The sequence below is a fragment of the Cuculus canorus genome, chromosome 1 (assembly GCF_017976375.1).
Source record: "Cuculus canorus isolate bCucCan1 chromosome 1, bCucCan1.pri, whole genome shotgun sequence".
Taxonomy (NCBI): Eukaryota; Metazoa; Chordata; class Aves; order Cuculiformes; family Cuculidae; genus Cuculus; species Cuculus canorus.
Window position 1 is genome coordinate 43,202,022 of NC_071401.1, and position 23,284 is coordinate 43,225,305.

At 40.0% G+C, this 23,284-nt stretch overlaps 1 protein-coding gene across 2 annotated transcripts in view; it reads right to left on the minus strand.

The window, feature by feature from the left end:
• Positions 1–1,162: 1,162 nt before the first annotated feature.
• TBC1D4 (TBC1 domain family member 4) overlaps positions 1,163–23,284 on the minus strand; it is a 121,457-nt gene continuing 99,335 nt past the window's right edge. The window contains exons 12-20 of one of the 2 annotated variants that reach the window (XM_054056911.1): positions 22,033–22,193; positions 20,905–21,114; positions 17,561–17,719; positions 15,325–15,483; positions 14,752–14,996; positions 11,241–11,400; positions 9,044–9,213; positions 5,209–5,385; positions 1,163–3,324 (exon numbers count right to left, since the gene is read on the minus strand). In XM_054056911.1, coding sequence (XP_053912886.1) covers positions 3,106–3,324; positions 5,209–5,385; positions 9,044–9,213; positions 11,241–11,400; positions 14,752–14,996; positions 15,325–15,483; positions 17,561–17,719; positions 20,905–21,114; positions 22,033–22,193 — 1,660 coding nt within the window. In that variant the 3' untranslated portion in view covers positions 1,163–3,105. Of the gene's footprint in view, positions 3,325–5,208; positions 5,386–9,043; positions 9,214–11,240; positions 11,401–14,751; positions 14,997–15,324; positions 15,484–17,560; positions 17,720–19,004; positions 20,856–20,904; positions 21,115–22,032; positions 22,194–23,284 lie in introns of those variants that run through there. The other variant, XM_009556041.2, reaches the window with a different exon arrangement.

Genomic DNA, 23,284 nt, shown 5'->3' on the forward strand with positions numbered 1-23,284 from the left:
CCAAAAAACTTCCTGGACAAGTTTTCCATCCATTCCCTACATTACCATTCTTACCAGACTGACCTATTTCAACTGTATGCCTGGCAAGCAATACAAGCTAGTTTGCTAGTTGAAAGGATGGATGTCTTCCAAGACTTAAAAAAAGTCCTCTCTGAGCAGAAACCAGCTCCTGAAAATGGCAGATACTTTCTCCTCCCAAGTTAGTTCTGCAAGTTGACTGCAAAAAAAAAAAAAAAAACCCGAGCGCACTGTTGTGCTCAGCTCAGACAGAACAATAGCTTTATTGTGAAAACTCTTTTTCCAAGCAGAAAAAAACAGACGTGAACAAATGAACAATTTGTCCAAACCCAGGAACCATCCCTTTTCCCAAGCAAATACCCTTCCAGCTCCATCTCTGGCCCACTGCACCTTAGGCTTCCCTCTTCACAGTTGCACAACTGAAACCAAAACAGAACAGCTGTGAAGCTATATGATAGACAGAGAGAAACAAACACACAGATGGACACAAACACACAAGCCACCCACAATCTTCTAGATAACCTTACTGGTTATTCATCTGAAGATGGTATGAAACATACCTACTTAAGCATAGGCTTCAAGCTAGACAGCCTAGAGACACCCCATTACAAGCCATGTCTGTGTCCAGAATACAAATGCTGTCACAAATGTCCTAACATCACAAGGCACTTACCTCACTGTTATTTTACTTCTGTAGTTTATTCCTACTTGTTGATTTGGTGTCCTTCTTCTCCTCCCAAGACAGATGTTCAGTGTAGAGTTCATCAAATTACTATTCTTAACAGGGATACGTACTAAATGAACTGCTATAGAAGAAAAACACTGTTTAATCATTTCATCTTCAGTGAAGAACAATGTAAGGCTATTTTCTCCAATAAGAACTGCTATCCTCCCTAGCCCTCTACAAATCCTGTGTTTTTTTCCCCTACAACTAGAAACTAAAGAGATCCTTTTCATCTTTCATGTAAACAGTATGATTGAGAATGAGATTAGTACCTGAAGTGTAGAAAAATGAAACTAGCCAGAGGCCATGGGAAATGCAGCAATGACATTTATTGGAATTTCTCCAGGCATTACATGAAAAATCTTATAAGTGAAACGGAGGATAAAGCACATTCAGTGCCTCTTAAAAAAAAAAAAAAAAAAAAAAGAAATGTATCTGAATAACCTTGATTCTTTGTAATACTACTACTGCAGTTCCTGGGATTGGCCTTGTGTGTACACACCAGCTAAAATGTACTCTGAACAAAACTGCAAAGAACTGCATTTTCACTTGGCATTTTCCCACCTAGTACAATACAATATTCTTGAAATACCTAGACAGATTCCACGTAATTTTATACACAGTGTTAAGATTTTTCACCCCAACTGTAAAAAGAAAGGCTGTTAAGTAAATCAGCATCTTTAATCAAATAAAACACCATGGAAGTAAAAACCAACAACAACAAATCCTCAGGACCCCCCAAGCCCCCAAGTTCCACAGCAGCGTGCAGCAAATCAACACTGTTGTTTCTCACTTTTATGTTAACATAAAGCATAATACTTAGAAAGCAGTGATATTCAGTCCTTGCTTTCTAAATCAGACAATCTTATGATAAAGACACTGCTGGATTTGGCACTTTGCTTAATTGTTATTCTTATTAAAAAGAATAAGTGTTTCCTGAAATACAGTATATAAATGGTAAAAGATAACATGAGCCATGGTAACACTCAATTAACAGTTCAGATATGCACTCCAAAACACGTAACTATTACACATTTGTCTAAGCCTTCTCAAAAATTCAACTCAAAAACATTTCCAAATCTATATGCATCTTTTTATACTTCTATAAACATATTCTCTCCCTTGAAATGATCAGAGCTTATCTCACCTTCTGCCCAGAATACACAATTTCATGACTTCTGTTTTAAAAAAGAAGACCACAAAGCAGTATTAAAAACAGGGATAACCAGGAAAGCATTATTAAAACTGCACTTGTACTTCAGAATCCCCTTTGAAATGCATATCCACTGTGTATGTGAAAACTGAAAGCTACAGAATATTTGAAACTTGCTTGGTCCTCTCTTGTGCACTTGAGCTCAACTCCCTGTAACCTGCCTCAATTTTCTTTTCAAATGCAATGTAAGAGTGGCTTCTTGGCTCCCGCTATGATAATACAAGGCTTCTTGCAGTATTTCTTTGGTTAAACGAGAACCTCTTACATGCCTAACTCTTATGACAGCCAAGTCTTCTGTGGAAAATTACTGTCAGAATAAATGCCATCCTACAGCCTTGCTTCCTTCCTCCTGTCATCATGACCAACCCCAGGAGAGGTGGAAGCAAAAAGGCTGGGAAAGAAGTAGCAGTCATTGTTAGCTCTTGCCTTGACAAGCTCTGCGTGTGTGTAATAGATAACTATTTCTTAGCTCTGAGTTACAGAGGCGGAGCTATGATGTGATGCGTTTTGTTTCCAGTTCCAACATGCATTTGAAATTATATTGCTGACCAGTACAGCCCAGGCAGAGGATGGCACTAGAGCTCTTTCTATATGAACCAACTGAAGATACTTATTCTGCTTATTGGTCTGTGCACACAACGTCAGTAGAATTAAAGAGAAGCTCGCATGAGTTCACATAGATTTTCCACAGAAAATGTGAAACATGCTGCTCTTTGGAGGGAAAATTACATTCTTTTTTTTTTTTTTCTTCAAGTATTATTCAACATACATATATATATAAAGACAAGTTATCCTCATTTCACTACAAGTACATCCAGAGTGAATTTGTAGATCACCATTACCTTGGCTTTGACTACTGAAATTTCTTTTTTCCTGTATGTCAATTCTAAATATACATCTACTCATCATAATTACATGTGAGAATTGTTTATTTCCCTCTTGTGATTTATTTACACAATCATAAAAAAATTAATAGCCTGAATTTGCATACTGACATTTGAAGGCCCATCTGTAGCTATGACCGTCCCAGCACTAGTTTTGGATGACACCATTGCCTATTGCTAAGTCCTTGGAAAGCAGCATGCTTGTCTTTTCTTTCCCTTTTTTTGAAGAAATGCTGCAGAGAAAACTCTGGTTTATGGCTTATTCCTTATTTTATTTTATTATTGGGATTGTAGTTCACTTCCTTCAGGAGCAGTTCACAGTCAGACAATGCTTCTGCTGGCAAATACTTTATTATCTGCTCAAGAGTCTTTTGATATGTTATCTTCTCCTGTTCCAGGGACTGAATTACAGTCTTCATTTTGTTCTCTCGAGTCAAAATAGTCTCCAGGCTGGATTCCAGACTCTGAATTTTAGCATGAGCAACCTGTAATCAATAACATTATTTTTATGATAAATTGAGACATTCTGAATATTGGTTTTATATTATGATATCCCATATGTTAAGGAAAAAAACATAATTACACAGGTTTCTAAGAGAAACCTGAATGGAGGTTGTAGTGAGGTGGATGTTGGTCTCTTCTCCCAAGTAAAAAGTGATAGGATGATAGGCAATGGATTCAAGTTGTACCAGGGGAAGTTTAGACTGGATATTAGGGAAAGTTTCTTTACAGAAAGAGTGGTGACACATTGGAAGAGGCTGCAGAGGGAATTGCCGGAGTCTCCATTCCTGGAGGTGTTCAAAAAAGCAGGTAAACGCGGCACTTTGGGACATGGTTTAGTAGGCATGGTGGCATTGGGCTGATGGTTGGACTGGATGATCTTACGGGTCTTTTCCAACCTCAATGATTCTATGATTCAATGACATCTGTGCAGGTAGATGATACAAGGCATGCCTACTTATCACACAGTATCTCCTTATAGTGGCCAGATCAATCTTACGGATTTCTGGAAGTTTTACAGTGAAAGGAGACATGCAAGTTGCAGCAAGCTAGTGACAGAACTGGATCTGCAGAGAAAAAAGGGATATTGGCACCTGGAGTAGCACTGGAAGAGATAGCCTGTCTGACAGTGCTGGAGCAATGGGAACCCTACACAATAAAGTAAATTAGCAGGATGGAGAGGTTAGAGGGAAAGAGAACCTCAACGTTAAGTCTAGAAGCAGACAGCCTTTCCTATTCTCTAAAAAAAGAGCTACAGTTTCCACTGGGAAAAAGTCTACTGACTAATAATCAGAAACCCTGGACCTCAGCAGCAGCAAATGTGAGAGAATTCTAACCACTCCTAGAAAAGGGCCCAAGCAGAGGAATGAAGGTACACAAACAAAGAGATAAATTACAGCATGGCACTCTGGAAGAACGGGGAGCTTTGATAAAGTCTTTCAAATCAGTCATTCATAATTATTCTACACCTATGGTGCATTTTCAGAGCAGAAGTGAAAGCACAGGTAGTAAACAATAAAACATAATAAGAAAATAGAGCAAAGATATTAATCATAAAAAAGTTGATTCCTGTTTTCAATATCAAAAGAATACAGAACAGCACCCTTAGTCCAGAAACACAAAGATAACAAGGACTTGATCTTTCCTTTATTCCTTGCTTCTATTTTCAGGTTTCAGAATCTGAAGGTGTTCTCTGAGCTCTTCTTAGTGATGTTCAAATTGAAAATATAACAAGAATGGCCTGGTGATGCAAGAGGAAGAGCTTGTCTTTCAGGAAGATGCAAGAAAATACACATTGAAACCCAAAATAAGTCTGGGCCAGGCTATGGAAGAAAGGGCAAATAGTGAAGGAGGAATAAATGACTTTTTTAAAACACTACCTTATCAGGCAGTCTGGTGGGCACTCAGCTGTATTCAGGTCTGCTAGGAGAGACCGTCTTTCAAAAGCAGAGTCTAAGCTTCAGCAGAAGGAAACAGAACAATACTGCCTACAAAGCTCTGGAGAAAGTAAGCCTACTGCACAATGAATTATTTCTTAAGACTTCCCAGCAAGTAAGCAAACAGGTGAAGGGACAGAGAACTTATTTTTCAGCAAGATACACAAATTTTGCCAACAGATTTTATGGGAGGTAAGGGTAGAGATATTTTAAGAAAAAGAAATCGAAATCAAGATGAAAAAGTCCAAGGAATGACAAAGGAGTTAGAAATACGTTTAGAATAAGTGAATTACTGTAATTGAGAGAACTGCTCAACTGCATAGGGTCTTGCAGTTAGGAAACTTTTCACGTAAATTTAAAAAAGACACTTACTCCTCTAGGCTGCATCATAAAAGTGATCTCTCCATGAGTTTATATTCTTAAATCATTTACCTGTAGCTTCTCCAACAAATCCATGTTTTGTCTCTTCAGATGACTGTTTGCCCTTTCCAGCTTCTCTAGGGGCTCACCCTCATCACAGGTATTCACGTTTTCCTGTAGCTCATCCTGAAGAACGTGATACTCAACTTCGTAGGCATGGAGCTGTTTTGAAATATCCATCTCAAACACCTGCCACCAGGGAAAACACAATTTTTAACTACAATAGAAAGCACTTTTTCCACATGAACGTTTGGCCAAGAGGCAACCCTGCATGATTAACTTAATGTTTTTTCCTGTTCCTCTTAAAAATGTATTTTAAGGGGATGTCCACAGTAAGAGCATTTTAGCATCTAGAGTTCTTAATGTAGCCATAATAAATCATAGATTTTAGAATAAATTGCATCATCACTTTTACAATTACCAAATACTATCTCTTACTATGAGACGTATCAGCAGAAAAAATCTACTTAATCCAAGAATTTTATTATGTGACCAAGTCTTATTATCTCTTGCTCAGGAATATTAAGACATTCAAGATGAAATTTTTAAATTCGGGTCTCACCAGCTTGCAATGAGAGCAGGATGACAAAATGAGGAAGAACAACCCAGAAGTCATAAGATCTCCACCCTCAAAACTAGATGTCTTAACTACAAGTGTCCATGTACAGACTTCTACAAAAACACTCTTTATGGTTACCCTTCCTTGTGTTTTGTCTCTGCATGAAGATAAACTATTTTCTTATTGGGATGCTTTTGTGACAAAGTATTGTGAAGATTATGGAACTGAGCATCTAGCAGTGATCGGATTGTATGATTCTTAAACATTTATGCATCTAGTTACAGCCTCTCAGCTTCTGAAAATTACCAAATAGTTTAGACTAGGAAGGGAAAGGTATCTACAGTGTTCCTTGTTCTAGAGATCACAAATGTGACACCAACAGAAGACATACACAGATCCTCAACAAAAGAAGTTCTGCATTATATTAAGTGTTCTTCAGGTAATTCAAATGAGGGAAAACTTTAAATTACATATGGTGTTCAAGCTGGGCAAGCGTCATTTTCCTCTATGTAGCTACCTGGTCAATTCTTCATCTCTGTATTATAGTCCTGCATAATGTCTACATTTTTCTTTCATTATCCACTATAAGATGACAATCCTGGGAACTACAATGCTGAGACAGCCAAATGATTCCACCTGCAGGCAGCCTAGGTAGAAGCAATAAGATATAGGTAGTCTACACGTGAATGCAGACTCAGACGGTTGCTCAGCACAAGACCACATTGCCAGTGTTGAAAGCAAGCGACCTTCATCTTAGAGCTGAGATGATCTGTGTATAACCATATCCACATCCACTCAGGCTACACAACCTGTTCTTTACTCATTCAGACCTGGCTTTGCACAAAGCCACTTCTACTATTCTCATCACAGCTCTGCAACCCCTGCAGACCACAGTACAGAAATTTAATTTCTAATAGCGTCAATTATATTGAACTACCATCTTTAGCATTGTTAGAATCAGTGACTTCTGAAGACAGACACTAAAGTCTATCAGGTTTAGCATGACAATCAAAATCAGCGCAATGAGGAAATTAAGATTTACATGTTGGTTAATAATGAATTCTTAATTGACAGTACTTTAAACATTCAGAGTTAACCGAGCCATTAGAACGCATCAGTATTAACTGCACCCCTGCATACTGAAATCGTTCTAGAGTTCTTCTGGTATATCCGAACTGCTACCTTAAGGGAGAAAAACTGCTCACAGGATCAAAGTTCAGGTACTAGACTGAGGTTAATTTTCATTTTGCAGCTTCAGTACAGAGGAAGAAGGTACAGAGGGATGAAGATCACAGAATCATAGAATAGTTAGGGTTGGAAGGGACCTTAAAAATCATCTAGTTCCAAACTCCCTGTTATGGGCAGGCACATGCCACTAGATTAGGCTGCCCAAGGACCCATCCAACCTGGCCTTGAACACTTCAAGGGATGAGGCATCCACAACTTCTCTGGGCAACCTGTTCCAGTGTCTTACCACTCTCATAGCGAAGAAATTCTTCCTAATGTCTACTCTAAATCTGCCCCTCTCCAGTTCATACCCATTCCCCCTCATCCTATCCCCACAAGCCTCTACAAATAGCCCCTCTCCAGCTTTTCTGCAGGCCCCCTTCAGGTACTGGAAGGTCATTATAAGATCTCCTCTGAGCCTTCTCTTCTCCAGGCTGAACACCGCCAACTCTCTCAGCCTGTCCTCAAAAGGAAGGTGCTCCAGCCCTCCAATCATATTTGTAGCACTTCTCTGGACCCGTTCCAACAGCTCCATCTCCTTCTTACGCTGAGGATTCCAGAACTGGACACAGTATTCCGGATGAGGTCTCACAAGAGAGGAATAAAGGGGCAGAATCACTTCCCTCGACCTGCTGGCCACGCTTCTTTTGATGCAGCCCAGGATGTGGCTGGCCTTCTGGGCTGCGAGCGCACATTGCCGGCTCATGTCGAGCTTCCCATCAACCAACACCCCCAAGTCCTTCTCTGCAGGACTGCTCTCAAGCTCATCATCTCCCATCGTGTACTGAAATCGAGGGTTGCCCCGACCCAGGTGTAGGACCTTGCACCGGCCTTGTTGAACCTCATGAGGTTCTCAGAGCCCCACTTCTTCAGTCTGTCCAGGTCCCTCTGGATGACATTCCGTCCTTCTGAAGTGGTACCTACACCACTCAGCTTGGTGTCATCTGCAAACTTGCTGAGGGTGCACTCAATCTCGCTGTCAATATCATTGCCAAAGAAAGGCAAGGCAGGGATCAATCATAGAATCACAGAATGATTTGGGTCAGAAGGCACCTTAAATAAAGATCATCCAGTTCCAAATCCCCTGCCATGGGCATAAACGCCTTCCACTGCATCAGGTTGCTCAAAGCCTCATCCAACCTGGCTTTGAACACCTCTGGGGATGGGGCAGCCACAACTTCTCTGGGCAACATGTTCCAGTGCCTCACCATCCTTGCAGGAAAAAAATATTCTTAATACCTAAACTAAATCTCCTTGCTTTCAGCTTAAAACCCTTTCCCAACATCCTATCCCTCCACTCCCTGATAAAGAGCCATTCCCCAGCTTTCCTGTAGGCCCTCCTTTTAAGTACTGGAAAGCAGCTATGGCAGACCCTCAGTCCTGAGGGACTTTTATCACTGGCACCAAGCACCTGCCAAACGGGATCCCTCCAAGGACAGGGTTGATGTGAAAAGGGGAAGTTGCATGAGGGCACCCTAAAAAGAAGGTAGAAGTCTTCACACAACAGAACAGCAAAAGTGTGCTTGACCTTGATTTTAACACAGATTGTAGAAACAGGGCCTCACCAACCTCCTAACTGAAGCTGATGTCAGGAAAGTTCCTGGTACCTGGCCCAGTGGAGCCAGAAGTTCGAAGGATCAGAAGTTGCTTTGATGCTGCCTCTTCCCACCAGAGCAAATTGTGCTTCCCATCACAAATTGTTGGACTGCTCATCCACTAGCAAGGAGCAAACACTGGGTTCAGCTTTGAAAAACAGGCTACTTTTACTGTTGTAGCGGTGACGTGAAATTTATTATCAAGGTCATGTTTTCCCAATAGCTGGGACAGAAAAGAATCTTGGTACTAAACCTTGAGAAAAAAACTGAAGTCTTCCTAAAATCGCAGTTCGAAACCTATTGAAATTAGCTCATATCCTATTTCTATATCAGTTACAGGGAAAATGATTCCTTTTCACTATAAACCGAAAGGAACATACTGAGAAGAGTTTTACATACACCTTAGGCATGATCTTTTATAAGTGAACTAAAGAGGGGAGGAGGGCAAGAGAAAACCAAAACTTACCTGGGTAATAATTTTTTCCATTTGAGGCTGAGTCATATCTGGAATAGTGGTTTTAAGAAAATCAACAATGTTCTCAAAACTCTCACATCCCATTATAGATGTTTCTTGACTGCTAAGTAGGCTCAGAGCTACTTTAAATATGACTTCAGTTCCTTGAAGAAAAATAATGTCTAAAAAAGAAAAACATTAAAATATATTGAAAACGAGAGCTAAAGTAATTAGCCAAATACATGTATTTGCTGAAATGTTTTAAATCAAGCTTACTGCAGATCTACCGAGTGCAGGAGAAGTGCAATCTGTCTTATTTCAACATGATGTTAAAGCATTTAAAAGCATTTTCTGTCATCTTACAGATGAGAGAGCATTAAAGAAAATACCACATGCTTGTTATGTCTGTAATAAGCATTTCATTATCATCTCCTGTAGGCTACAGATTGTTAACTAACAGCTAACTGTTGTTAAGTGCCTCTATGACTGAAAAGCAAGTGGGAAGTGGATCGCAACACAACATACTGACGTTTTACAAATCTGATCATAGTAACTAGGAACTCTTGTCTCAGTAGCAGCAGCAGACTCGCAGTTGAACGCAGCACATGAACAGTTCGAATAAGCTTCCTGTGCTGTTTGCTCTGTCACACCACCAAGAGTAGGGCTAGGAAACAACCTCAATTTCTGATCTTGATACTGAGAGGTCATCCTTGGCCCTAATCCAATATCACAGAGTAGCAACAGAATATCAGTGAGGCAGATATCTCACTCATACACAGCTCCTAGAAGTCTCCCTTTTCAAGACTATGATAGACATTCGAGCAGTGTATACAAGTCATTTATGATGGGTAGATGCTAAACACCTGTTCTAGGAGGTGACAATGACCCTTAAGACACTGAAGATGGAAGAATCCAAAGCATCACAGTGACTTTTCAATTTCAACATGTGAACATGCCTTGGCTTAGCTCGTCTACAGAGAAATGAACACTGACCCTCCTCACCCTTAAAAAAACACATCTGCAAATTCAAAGCCTACTGAAGTTATGAACAGAGACAGAAAACGAGAAAAGCACTTCATCCTAGAAAAAAAAAAATTAAAAAAAAAAAACAAACTTAAATATCCTGGAATTCAATAATCCTGCTGGGAAAGAAATGAACCCGTCACGTGAATAGCACTGAGAAACAGATACAGAAGTTGTTTTTTCACCCAAAGAGCAGTCATAAAAGTTTGCTGTAACAAGAAAGAACTTTAATGGAGAAATCGCTAAATCAAAAAGCAAAACCAAAAACCAAATGAATAACCTCCTCTTGCCCCTAAACCACCACACCAAAGTAAACTCAGCACCTTCCAGCAACAAATCATGAAACAAAACTCAGATTGAATCTCTTAAGAAAATACAAAAGGTGCCACATGGAAACAGAAAAACCAGACAGGGATGGGGGGAAAGTCTGATTTAAGTGAAAGTACATGACATGGGCCTAGCTCCTTGGTGTATAACTGAAAGCAGTGAGTTTTACATTAACAAATAGATGTTTTTAGAAAAATTCTGTATTACTAGAGATCTGATTAAGCTGGCAGTTCTTCTTGACAAGAAAAGAATACAAACCAAATACCTGACATGCTGATACTGCAAACGCTACAAGGCACAATCAATATTTAAGCTGCTGTACTAGACATTATCTGAAAAGTAGAGTACCATGAAAAAGCTAAGTGGAAAACGCAGCATTAAAAAACTGGGAAACTGTTCAATATACACATGAATAACTGAAACAGCCTTTAATTTCAAGTTCACTTGAATTTTTATTAAAAGGACTTTAGAATCAGTTATTCAGACACTTTTACTGAAACCCAGTACATCCTCTTTTTTACAATTTGCTAGTTCAACAAGATGAACTTTCCAATAGACATAGACTGAATACTTGATGCGTAAAATACATTTGCAACAATGAATTTCCTGCTGTTCACACTTCAAAAGTCTCTTAATAACAGCAAACAGACTTAGTTCTTCAAGTCTGATGTTTCAAAGAATACATTTTGTTCTTCCTCTTCGAAACCAAGCTGACACTTCACCACGAAGACCATTGTTACTTGCCACCAACAACAGTCACCCCAAGTGTCCCTAGTATGTAGAAAAACTCCCTGAGAGTTTCAAAACACAATGGACAACATTTTCTGTTTATTATTACAATAGAATAAAACTTTCTTACCAAATACTCTGGCCACAAATCCTAATGGAAACTGAGATGCGAACAGTGTAAGAAACCATGGTGCAGCATAAAGACTGGGACTGATTTCATTTTCTTCGAGATGATTATACAGGTCTCTGTGATAATCATGAAGAAGCCTTGAGAGCTGATACATCTGAATCTACAGAGAATGAGGGGATCAGAGGGGGAAGAAAGTAGAGAAAGAAAAGTTCAGCTTTAGTAATTTTTCCAAACCGCTCACCTTTTCCTCAAGGGAAATTAACTCCAATACAGAGGGCACTGCAAAATAAAGCTCAATTGTTGCCTAGGACCTCAGGGATATCTACTCATGTATAAACAACCGACCCCTAATGAATTCAAACCAACACAACAGTCAATAACAAAGAACAGCTTGAACTTGATTATTAATGTATCATTTCAGATTCACAGGTCTAACGTAAGATGAGAATATATTGATCTAACTTTATCAAGAAACCAGAACTTACAGTCTTGCAGCAACAAAAGCAGAAGTACCTTTTCCAAGATGCCCAAACTCTCCCTTACAGAGCTGAATGATTTCCGGCTAAATTTACCCTTTTCAGATTTCACCCTTTGAATTTTGTCCACATTTTTGCTGCAGTTAAAATTCATGTGCTACAGTCATCACTTCAGACAGCTTCTGTACTCACAAAGTACACCACATACAGTGAGTCATTAGAGGTTTAGCATATACATATTTCCCAGCATACCTCCCGTCTGCCAGTGGTCCAGAGAAATTTAAGATACTGATGCAACAAGTGCTGCTATACAACTTATAAAAGGTTGTAAAGAAATGTGGTTAAAAGGTGATCTTCATCACTAAAAATATTACTATGTAGCTAATTATTTCATTGAAATTTTCATAGTTTACATTCCACAGTTATGTCGTCCGTAGCCCAGAGTAATGCTTCTCTCAGAAGGCAAAAGATGAAAACCAGACACACATTGATTAGCTGTCAGGCCCAATTTTGCAGTCAACAGTGCCTTGTCCTTAGGTGAATCCATTCTCCAATGAGAAAATGACTTAGTGTGTCCTGCTATTTTCCTGCCTTTAGCGGTCATGATTTTTCCCTGCCACAAACTGACTGCACATGAAATTATCTATCTATGAGATCACTTCTCATTCAGTCACATTAGTTAAATTTGTGCATGATTCCAGTCCTTGCTTTAACTGCCAAAGATATCAACTAAGCATAGTATGGAACAGGTTGCCCAGAGAAGTCATGGATGCCCCATCCCTAGAGGTGTTCAAGACCAGGCTGAATGAGGCTTTGAGCAACCTAATCCAGCGAAAGGTGTCCCTGCCGACGGCTGTATGCTCTCTAAGGTTCCTTCCAACTCAAACAATTCTATGGATGGTACCAATAACAACCACATTTACATATGAAATTAGAATAGTATCACAGAGGCTATAAAAAAGTTGGACGGGTGCATTATGAACTAGGGATCTAGCTTATTACTTTTTCCACACAACTTGGAGGACACAGAAGTGATTAATAGCAGCCAGCATCGCTTCACCAGGGCCAAACCCTGTATGACCAACTTACTGGCTTTCTATGATGGGGTAACCGCAGAAGTGGGCACGGGAAAACCGATGGATGTGATCTGTCTAGATTTCTGTAAAGCCTTTCACACGATCCCCCACAACATCCTTCACTCTAAATTGGATAGAGATGGATTTGATGGGTGGACAGTAAGGTGGATAAGAAACTGGTTGGATGGTCACACTCAAGGAGTAGTGGCCAATGGCTCAAAGTCCAGATGGAGATCTGTGACAAGTGGTGGCCCTCAAAGGTCCATACTGGAACCGGTGCTGTTTAATATCTTTATCAACGATACTGACAGTGAGATTGAGTGCACCCTCAGCAAGTTTGCAGATGACACCAAGCTGAGTGGTGTAGGTACCACTTCAGAAGGACAGGACGTCATCCAGAGGGACCTGGACAGACTGAAGAAGTGGGGCTCTGAGAACCTCATGAGGTTCAACAAGGCCAGGTGCAAGGTGCAATCTTCAATAGTCTAGTTTGTCTTGGGCAGACAAAATTTGTATTTCTGTTTAGAACAGGATAACTGCCTGGGAGCAAACTTTGGGGAAAGAAATGTCATCTCATTTAAAGAGCAAACAGTACTACAAGCAGTAAACCTTCTCAAACTTATAAAGCATTTCCCCTAAGATGTCCTTTCAATGCAAGTTTCAGACTCATTTAAATCAAAAGCTGAAATCCTGGGCAGCTTAAATGCTCTCAAACCATCAGATGTTATCAAAAGTCTACAATTGCAGTATAACATATAAACACTAAGAAAGCATTTTTTGAGGGAAAAAAAAACCCACAACCATATATTTATCACAATTTGACACCCACTGGTTCAAAACATATTTGGGAGGGTGGAGGGGAACAAGATAGGGAAGAGGCAAAATTATGTTATTCATGTCTGTTAATTCATCACAACAAACTCATTATATTACACTTCAATCCACAGTAAAAGGCTCCTCCTTCTCATTTTTTGAATTAGCACACACAACTTCTTTAACTACAATCTTTTCTACTGTTCTGGTCATTGTCCAAATAAGCACCAAAATTGACTGGTCAGGAAAAGTGGACTGAAACTCTGAAAACTCCCCCTTAAGTTTTTACTTAAAATTAAGTGTTTGCCATGAAAAAAGAAAAAAAAAAAAAAAAGAAGCTGTCTCTTAGCTTTCTCTTTCTTCACTGTGGATTACAAGCTTTAACTCAACAGTGGTATAACCCTTCATAACATTAGGGACTTATGGAATATAATTTAAGTCAATGGACAGTTACATCTCCAGGCAAAAGATTCCTCAAGCTTTAAACCTTGAAGTTTATACAAATCTGAAAAGATTTTCTGACTCATTCCTAAGCAGCTCTGAGTATCCATTAAAGACTAATATTACACAGCATGCATCGTTTCATAAGCAAACTAAATCATTAAAAATTTGTCTGTTTTCTCTCTGTGTTTAGGGGTGGTGGTGTAGAGGACAATGAGAGAAAAGATGCGTAAACGATGAGGCAAGGCAGAGCAGTCCCAATTACAGATGCCTGTGGAGTACATTGACTGGCCACTCGGTGTCACTATTTATTTGACTTCGGAGTTACATGGAGAAAAAATCTACTTTTAAGTGCCTAAGGACTGAAGGAAAACTAAATGAAATTTATTTTTAAACTATGCCTGTACAAATGTAAGCATATCTGGGGGGTTTTGGCATAAGGAAGAGAGAAGTGAGGAAAATTAAGTGCAAAATAGCAGAAAAAGTTTGCAAACAGGAGATGATGGGGACGTGTGACAGGAAAAGTCTGCAAGTTCTGAACTTCTCTGTTTGCAAATTCAGAGTCAGAGAGGGGTTTGACAATAACATTTGCATACCCCTCAGAAACTCCAAAACAGCATAAGAAGCTTCATAAGGCCCTGGAGAACACGAGCAACCTCTGACAGCTCATTTAAGACTCGGTTTGCCTCAGAAGGACTGACTTACCTGTAATGACATCATGTCTGGCCTGTACTGCTTACGGAAGCCAAGGTCATACATGAGGAATTTCAGCATTTCGAAGGCCTGTTCCTCACTCATATGTAGAAGCAGCACTCCAGCTACAAAGCTTATACCTTGACAATAACCCACTTCTTTGTCCAGCAAAGAGTAAGCTTTCAGGAGATTAAAGAGTGATAGCTGTCCTGCTCCCAGGTGGGCAGAAAAGTAAGGATGCGTAGGGAATGTTCGTCCTGATGGAAAGAGAGAAAAGTGGTTGGTATTCAATAACATATAAAAATTTAATATAAAAACCCCCACAGATTTATCTGACATCTAGCACTTCTCTGTTTCTCATAGGCCATTTTTCTTTGCTTTCACGTGCAGTTTGTTTTTAATCAGATCAATCGTATTTTACCACTGATTTTAGACTGGATGCATTGAGCTCATTTCATATTCCCTTCTGTGCATAGAACTTTCAGAAACAACTGCTCAATTTCTGTATTTATGCTTTTCTGCATCTGTCAAAGAAATACACAAGAAACAAGTCAGAAAAATCTCCTAGCTACAAAACAGACGTACCTAGATCTACAAGGATAGCGTGCTGTTGAGCGGTCAGTTGTTTCAGGAGTTCTTTGTAAGAGATGTCGGGAGGCTGCTGCTTGTTTGGTAGTCTGTGTCTGACTCGATGTTGCACAGCCAAAAACTGCCAAATTTCTCCTCGACGACTTTTTGGTACACCTGTAGGTCAGTCAATAAACCAAGAAGCCTAAGCAAGGGCATATTTTTAGTGCTGTAACATAAGAATTTGCTTTGCCATAATCTTTGCCTGTCATAATCTTGGCTGAACCACTCTACAAGATGTCTTAGAAACAGCTTCAGAAGTTATCCACTCTGCAATTTTCCCTCAGTAGCCACAGTTCGATCCTATTAACTAAACATTAACTACAAACTTATCACAGAATTAGAGAACGCTTTGGGCTGGGAGGAACTTTTACAGGTCATCTAGGCCACCCCCTCCAGCAGAAGCAGGGACATCTTCCAACCTGACCTTGAATGTTCCCAGGGATGGGGCCTCCACTACCTCCCTGGGCAACCCGTTCCAGTGTTTCACCACCAAATTACAGTAACTACACTGAGCAGTACACTGCGAAACTGGTACAATTGGTACAAAAGCACGTTTTGCCACCTTCGAGCCCTTAGCCTCCTGCAGGAAAAGATGCACGACTATGCGCATAATGTGGATCATCCCGTTTAGAATGACTGAACTAAATTCTGAGGTGTGAAATATAGGGAGGTCCACCTCCATTTCCCCTTCCCAAAGGGGTTCTCCAGTCAGTCCATAGGCTTAGAGAAATAAGTACAGATTACAAAATGCTCAGTTCAAATCTAAAAGCATTAATGACGCATACTAAAGGGAGAACACAGAACCACTCATATGGAAAGGCAATATTTCTCCTAAGTCAGCCAAGCACCTGTGAAAGCACAAACTAAATCAAAATACTACTTTCAGACTCGTCCATACATCCCCCTGACCCTGCAAACTGATCTTTGAAAGTAAAAATAAATTGTCAACTCTCCCAACACTTTTCAGACAAATAATTACTTAACCAGGATACAAGTTAGGAAAAAAGCATATCCTTGTTCCCAACTCTGAACTGCAGTACAGCAGCAGAAGACAGGGTAAGAAGGGAAGCATTTGTTGGCAGTCTTCTGCAGGTCACTAACAGGAGCCTCCCTATTTCTCTACCACAATTTTCTTTGGTAGCAATTTAAACTTCCTTCTGTATCACAGCCAGAGTACATTGAAATATTATTTTTTAGCATCTGTAATACAGACATGAGATACTATGGAAGAGGGCACACCTGTGCAGTCAGACTTAACATCTGCATTATATTAACAAGACCCTCTGGCTCCCCTTCCAGCCTACACCTAGAATCATAGCATCATAGGATAGTTTGGATCAGAAGGGAACTCAAAGATCATCCAGCTCCAATCCCCCTGCCATGGACAAGGACATCTTCCACTGGATCAGGTTGCTCAAAGCCTCATTCAACCTGTCCTTCAGCACCTCCAGGCATGGGACATCCATGACTTCTCTGTGCAACTTGTGCCAGTGCCTTATCACCCTCACAGGAAAGAAAATTCTTCCTAATATGTAATCTAAACCTTGCCTCTTTCAGCTTAAAATCATTATCCCTCGTCCTATGCCTGCACTCTGTGATAAAAAGCCCCTCCCCATCTTCCCTGTAGGTCCCCTTTAAGTACTGGAAGGACTATGACACAGGAAGACTCATTTCAAGCCAAAACCCCCAGCCTTTCACTCAAGGAAACAAAATACTAAAAGACCATAGCCCAGACTGCACAAGATGCGGTCCTTCTGATGCTGTGAAGCTTGGTGGTGATTCCCCTAGGTTTTAGGCACCAGCAAGTAAAATCAGAGTGCCTGAAACTCAGAGTTTACGCTAACTGGATAGGAGTCATAGACCAGAAACCAGAATCCCACGGTGTCAGCTGCAGAAGCTCCAAGTTCAATCTTTGATGTAATAATACATGAGCACAACATGCTACCTTTCATGAGTATGAACATACATGTTTCTACATAGCTGACACTGAAAGCTCTAGACACAACAGAACTTATTTTCTGTTTGGCAGCAGGAGGTAAGTGCGTTTGCATAAAAAGAGGCAATTTTTTTCCACAATTTTTTGCTGCTGCAAAAAGTGTATTGCTGGCAGATTTCCTTTGGTATCAAAAGGCATTAACAACAACAAAAAAATCTTCTAACTTCACAGTTAAAAGCCATCCTACATATATACCTTCTTTCAAAGTTGAATGAATATCTTCCATGTCACATCGGATTTTGGCTCTGCAGTTTAATAACTTCTTATCCCAAATGTTTATGGCATCTTTCTGACATGTACCAACTTCATCATAGTCCAGTTTGACTTTTCTTGATTGGAGCTCATCTCTGCTTGCTGGAGGACAGAACACAAAGGAAGAGACATGAAACACTAGAGCATCAGAAAATTACAAGAAACATTAAACATGCAAAACCCATTCAAGTTAGATACATTTATCTGATAATCTGACTAGAGATAAATACGCCTTCTACAATTCATCAGATAATAGCTGAGATGGGGCCAGTCTTTTATCATAAGGTGCTGCAGGTAAAAATTTAACATATGTTCCTGGGCCATGAACATTAATAATTCATGAAGTACACGAAAACTATTTTTAAGGCTGGGGGCAAGAAGAAAAACCCACTTAACACAGTCAATTTTACCACATGTGCTGCTTCTTTCAATGGCAGATTTGGTAACTTCTCTCCTGTTTATATTGAACACTACAATTGGTTTCAGAAGGAAAGTTCCAAGCAGTTTATACTAGAGATTTAGGGAAGCAAGCTAAGTAAGTCTTTTAAACTGAAGTCTGTCACAACTGTCCCAGTTTTCCCATGTCCCTTAGGAGAGTCATTCACACTGCTACCAGGCATCATCAGGTTGACAAGAGGTAAATAGAAAGAACCAACACGAACCATATCCAGAAAGATGCATCTGTGCTGAAGCACAGAACTCGTGTTGCTGTATACTTAGCAGAGCTCCTGCACGGGTCTACCGGACACAATATATTTATTCCAGATGACTCACTATTTCTGAACTAAAGCTTGTAGAGTTACTATGGAATTTCAAAGTAGCTTTCATTTCCATTACTGAGAAATTAACTGCTGTTATCCTATTATACATGATATGATTGCAGAAAAACACTCCAATTCCTCATACTACTGGTGTAAAATAATTCGAATAAAGACCTGAATGCATCTTAACTTACAGAGACAGGTTTCATTATCACTGGACTGATTTGTACATTTCACAATGTGAGCTTTGAAATCTGTAATTGAATTTATTCCGAATTTGCCTTGATCCATGTGCAGTGCTTGCTCCTTGCAGGAGACTCCTTCCTCTTTCAGATGTACCACCCTCCCCATCACCATTTCTAGACCTCGTCTAGAGGAAGCTATCCTTGATGCAAATCATCCCGTGATTCTATGATGACTGTATGAAAGTCAATAAGCTTGCCCATTAATCATATTTGCCCTACATCCTATGCCAATTTTGGTTGCTTGCAACCATCCTCGTTAACGTTCTTCGTAATCATTGCTAGGTAGCCTGTTACTTTTTGTAGTTCTTATAGTTGATCTACTGTATAAAGAAACATTTAGCCACTCAGAAAAAATATGTTTGTGCAATTCACAGAACTTACCTTCTGTAAAACAAAGAGCTAATAGTATTCAAGTCTCCTCGACAGCAAAAAGAACAGGAAAAGAAGTTCTATTAATATTTTGCAAATGAAAATGAACAAAGCATTAACAGAAAAGCACTGAAAACAATTCCACAGCAATTCCAGTCTTAAACCAGTCCCATACAGCTGAATGAACTCATAGGTAAGTACCTGACTTCAACCAGAGAAACAGCTGCATTTGTGTTATTACATTTTGCATTCCTGAGATCTACATTTAATTGTAGGTTAGAACGTCAACCACTGCCCAAAACAGCACCTGTTTGGAATGTATCAGTTCTGTATATGTCCTGTCTATAAAAAGGCCAATGTTACAGCAGCCCACAGGAATGATGCCTAGAGATAGTCATTAAGACAGTTTATTTTTCACCCTTTGAAAATCAGACGATGAATTCCAACTAGCCAGAGCTCCAGTTTCACTAGCATTACTGACGAACCTGTATACAAAAATGGAGGTGTGCTCCTTGGAGCACAAACCAAGATGTGGGCTGGCAGATGAGTGCCAGTTTGGAGTCTCCACTGCCAAAACTCCTGTTTTCACCACAAATGATCAGGCAAGCAGAACTTATTTTCAACATATCCATTACAGAATGGAAATGGCTTATAATTAGGTGGTAAGGAACTGATTTAACAGATTTCAGTACTTCCAGCCACTCAAGGCGAGTACAGAAAAGAGTTTGTACCTCAGCAGCTTGTGCTACCAGAGGGAATAACATGATATTAGATGTCCAGCTTCCCCATCCCACAACAGCAGACTAACCATTTGCTAAAACAACAAATGAAGATTTTGGCTGAAGTTAAAACAGACTTCTCTGTATATGTCCCCTATGAATTTAGGAGTTTTCACAGAAGTGTGTGCCAACAGGGAGACAAACTGTAGACAGAGTGCACAGAGAAATACCCTACGTGTGTCAGAAATACACTCAAAGATATATGCTTGTAGGGACATGGAAAGACTTCTGTCTTGCTTTTTTCTTTCCTCTCCCTGCCTTCTTAGTAAGCACCACTAAAGAAGGAAAAAAGTTAACTGACCTTAGATCATTATGTTTTGTTTCAAGAATCAGACTACCATATAGTGGGGTTATACACCATATGGGAGAAGAAGCAGGCAGCAATTGCAGAGAACATTTGAAATTTTCAGTTTGCAGTGAAAGCTATGGGTCTATTATACTGAAGAACTTCTGTATGTTAGAATAGACATCACATCCCATCTTCTATCTGAGTGAGACTTGACCAGCCATACTAAACTGTCTTAGCCAGAAGCTCAGGCAGCTGACAAATCAGCTTGGCCAACCTTAGATGCATCAGTAACAGCATGCTGTTTTCAGTGTACAGTCCTCACTTTCTGAAAAAAGAAGTTTCTAACAAACCTCAAGAGCCAGTTGCTCAAAAATCATATTTGGATTCAAATATTCGCGAATTTCCACTGTGGTGTGGCTAATAAGGGACAGGAAACCTGGACAGAAGTGACACGCACTGCAAAGGACTGAAACGAGATATAAATTGTAAGGTTTATCATACCTAGGAGTTCACATGGCACCTGTTCTGACTTCACTTCACATTAGAATTCCTAGACTCAGTCAGTTATAACACCAACCATAGCAATCTTTGCCTAACATGCACTAAAAAAGGAAAAGTTATCACTTTCTTTTTTAACTAAGGCGACTCATGAAGATTTGGCAGGTGGACAGAAAAATTGGTAGACTGTGAGACAGAAGTGGGTGAACACATTTTTTTTCTAGTATAGTTCAGCAAAAAGTTACAGAACCATATCTCTGTTTGAAGCACCCAACACCAGTACAGTTTTCACCTCCAGGCAGTAGAATTTGTAATAGGTTTTAGGGGTATTTTCTAAATAGCTAACCTTCCAGCTTCTGGTTTTCTTTTTCCATTCGAAGTAACAGAATTTGTTGATGGATGGCTTTTCTCCACAGACTTTGTAGTTCCTCTGCATTTTTCCTCTCTCCAGTTTTATCTGGACCATCCTCATTTTGCAATACTAGAACAAGAGGGTCCTCCTCCAAAGGTGGAGCAAGAGGAGATAATGGTAACAATTCACTTCCGTCATGACCATCTGCAAAGAATCAGAAAGCTATTATAGGAAACTCAAGATTGTTTGGCATATCACGAAAATCTAAGTCACAGCAGAACAAAAATAGCTGTCCTCCATGTTTAGCAGTGAGGTGCTACTTCCAAAGACAGAAAAAATGAAGTTCAGCAGTACAGAATTATTTTTAAATACAGTCCATTATTTAAATTAATTCTATTTAAATGAAATAAAACTAAACAAAGAGTCATCCAATATTTCAACCCTTTTCCCTGCTAGCTCTTTCTAGAGTTACAAAGAAGGATTTATCCATAAAGTCTCCTTTACAGCTAAGCTTGTTCATGGGTGTGATTTGCCACACGCTCTATGCTAAAAACAATTTTTTCACACCTTCTAAGCTGCACTATAGGCAGTGCTGTAGCACTTTATAGTTACTATAAAGTTTGTCATCTACCTATGGTTGTGAATTCTACCAATGGGACTGTATCAACACAGCAGGATTTCAGATATTTCAGAGGTTTCTATCTTAAAATGACCTAAACCTATAAGAATTATTAACACACTCAACAGGTGCTGCATGCAGTACAATGATAAGGCAGAAAAATTACCATTTTCTGCAAACACTGCTATTATGTAAGCAGGCCAGGGTAAAAACTTGCTAACTATTAAAGAGGATATCTTTGTCAGCAAGAGGCAGTTCTTCATTTCCTCGCTACCAGTGCAGCCACAGCAGATTGCAATTCATTTGATTTTGATGACAGAAACCTCTACTCAAAGCTACAAAGTCAACTGAGCACAACTGTTGTCTAGTGAGGTTCTAGCATGCTCTTATCATAACAAGATGACTTCGTTCTCCCTTTCGGATTTTCACATGTTGCACTTCACTATAACAATAACTATTCAGTAACAACTGCTTGTTTATTTTCTTTAAAAGCACACACAGACCTGGATGCTGCATCTTGGAAGGAGATTTATTCAGAGGTGAAGCTACCTGCAGGAATATTCTCCGCCGCCAGGAGATGCGGCGAGGTGTGAGCGTGGCCCCCACAGTATTTAGAGATTCACTGCTGCAGATGGTTGGTGTTCTTTTCTTTCCCTCCCCATCACTGAACGAAAGAAAAAGCAGATGTGGTGATCAAAGTCAGTCATCTCTGGAGGAAAAAACTTTATTAAGTGTGTCTAATGCACAACCAAGCCTGCAGGAACATTTGCTGGGAAGCTTTAGAAAGCAAAGTGTGCTATGCGTGAGCTTCACCTTGAATACAGAAGTGCCCAGTAGTTTTCTTCTAACACAGTGCTGTAAAGTTTGTACTGTATACCACTAGGAAGAATTCATAGCCTTCATAAAATGCTAAGCTGGAAGCTCAGAATAAAAGCTAAATTTCCTGAAAAGGTGAGAGAAAAACATAGTAATACTTAGCCTCTAAAACAGACAGCAATGGGTTTTGCTTTGCCATACATTAGTCATACAAGGGCAATCTGATGCAACGCCCCCAACACCACAGATGCTGCTTTAGCAGGGCACAATGCTCCGCTTAGTGCCATTTTAAATGGCACGATGAGCTCACAGGTGAATATTTCATTGAAGGTAATGTTCTAGCCTTCTTATGTCATCTCTTTCCTACGCTTTAAGAAGCAGACACTTCACCTGCACAAATGGGGCCAAACGTCCTCGTGCTTCATCAGCATTTCCAGCGGGCAGAACGGAGCCTCTGCAAACAGAGGGCAAGCTCAGTTCCTACGGAAAGGACCTGAGTGGCCATGTAAAACTATATTTACACAGTAATTTTATAATAGTAGCTTATGCTACTGGAAGAGGCAAGGAGAGGACACAGGGAAGCTTTGCTACGAGGTCATTTTAAGAGGACACCAACCAGATCTGTCTACTGACTATCAATATCAGTGCTGTTTAATATCTTCATCAATGATATAGACAGTGAGATTGAGTGCACCCTCAGCAAGTTTCCAGATCACACCAAGCTGAGCAGTGCAGTTGCCACACCAGAAGAACAGGATGTCATCCAGAGGGACCTGGACAGACTGGAGAAATGGGCCTGTGAGAATCTCATGAGTTCAAGTGCAAGGTCCTACATCTGGGTCAGGGCAATCCCTGGTTTCAATACACGATGGGGGATGATGTGCTTGAGAGCAGCCCTGCAGAGAAGGACCTGAGTGGCTCTGGTCAATGAGAAGCTCG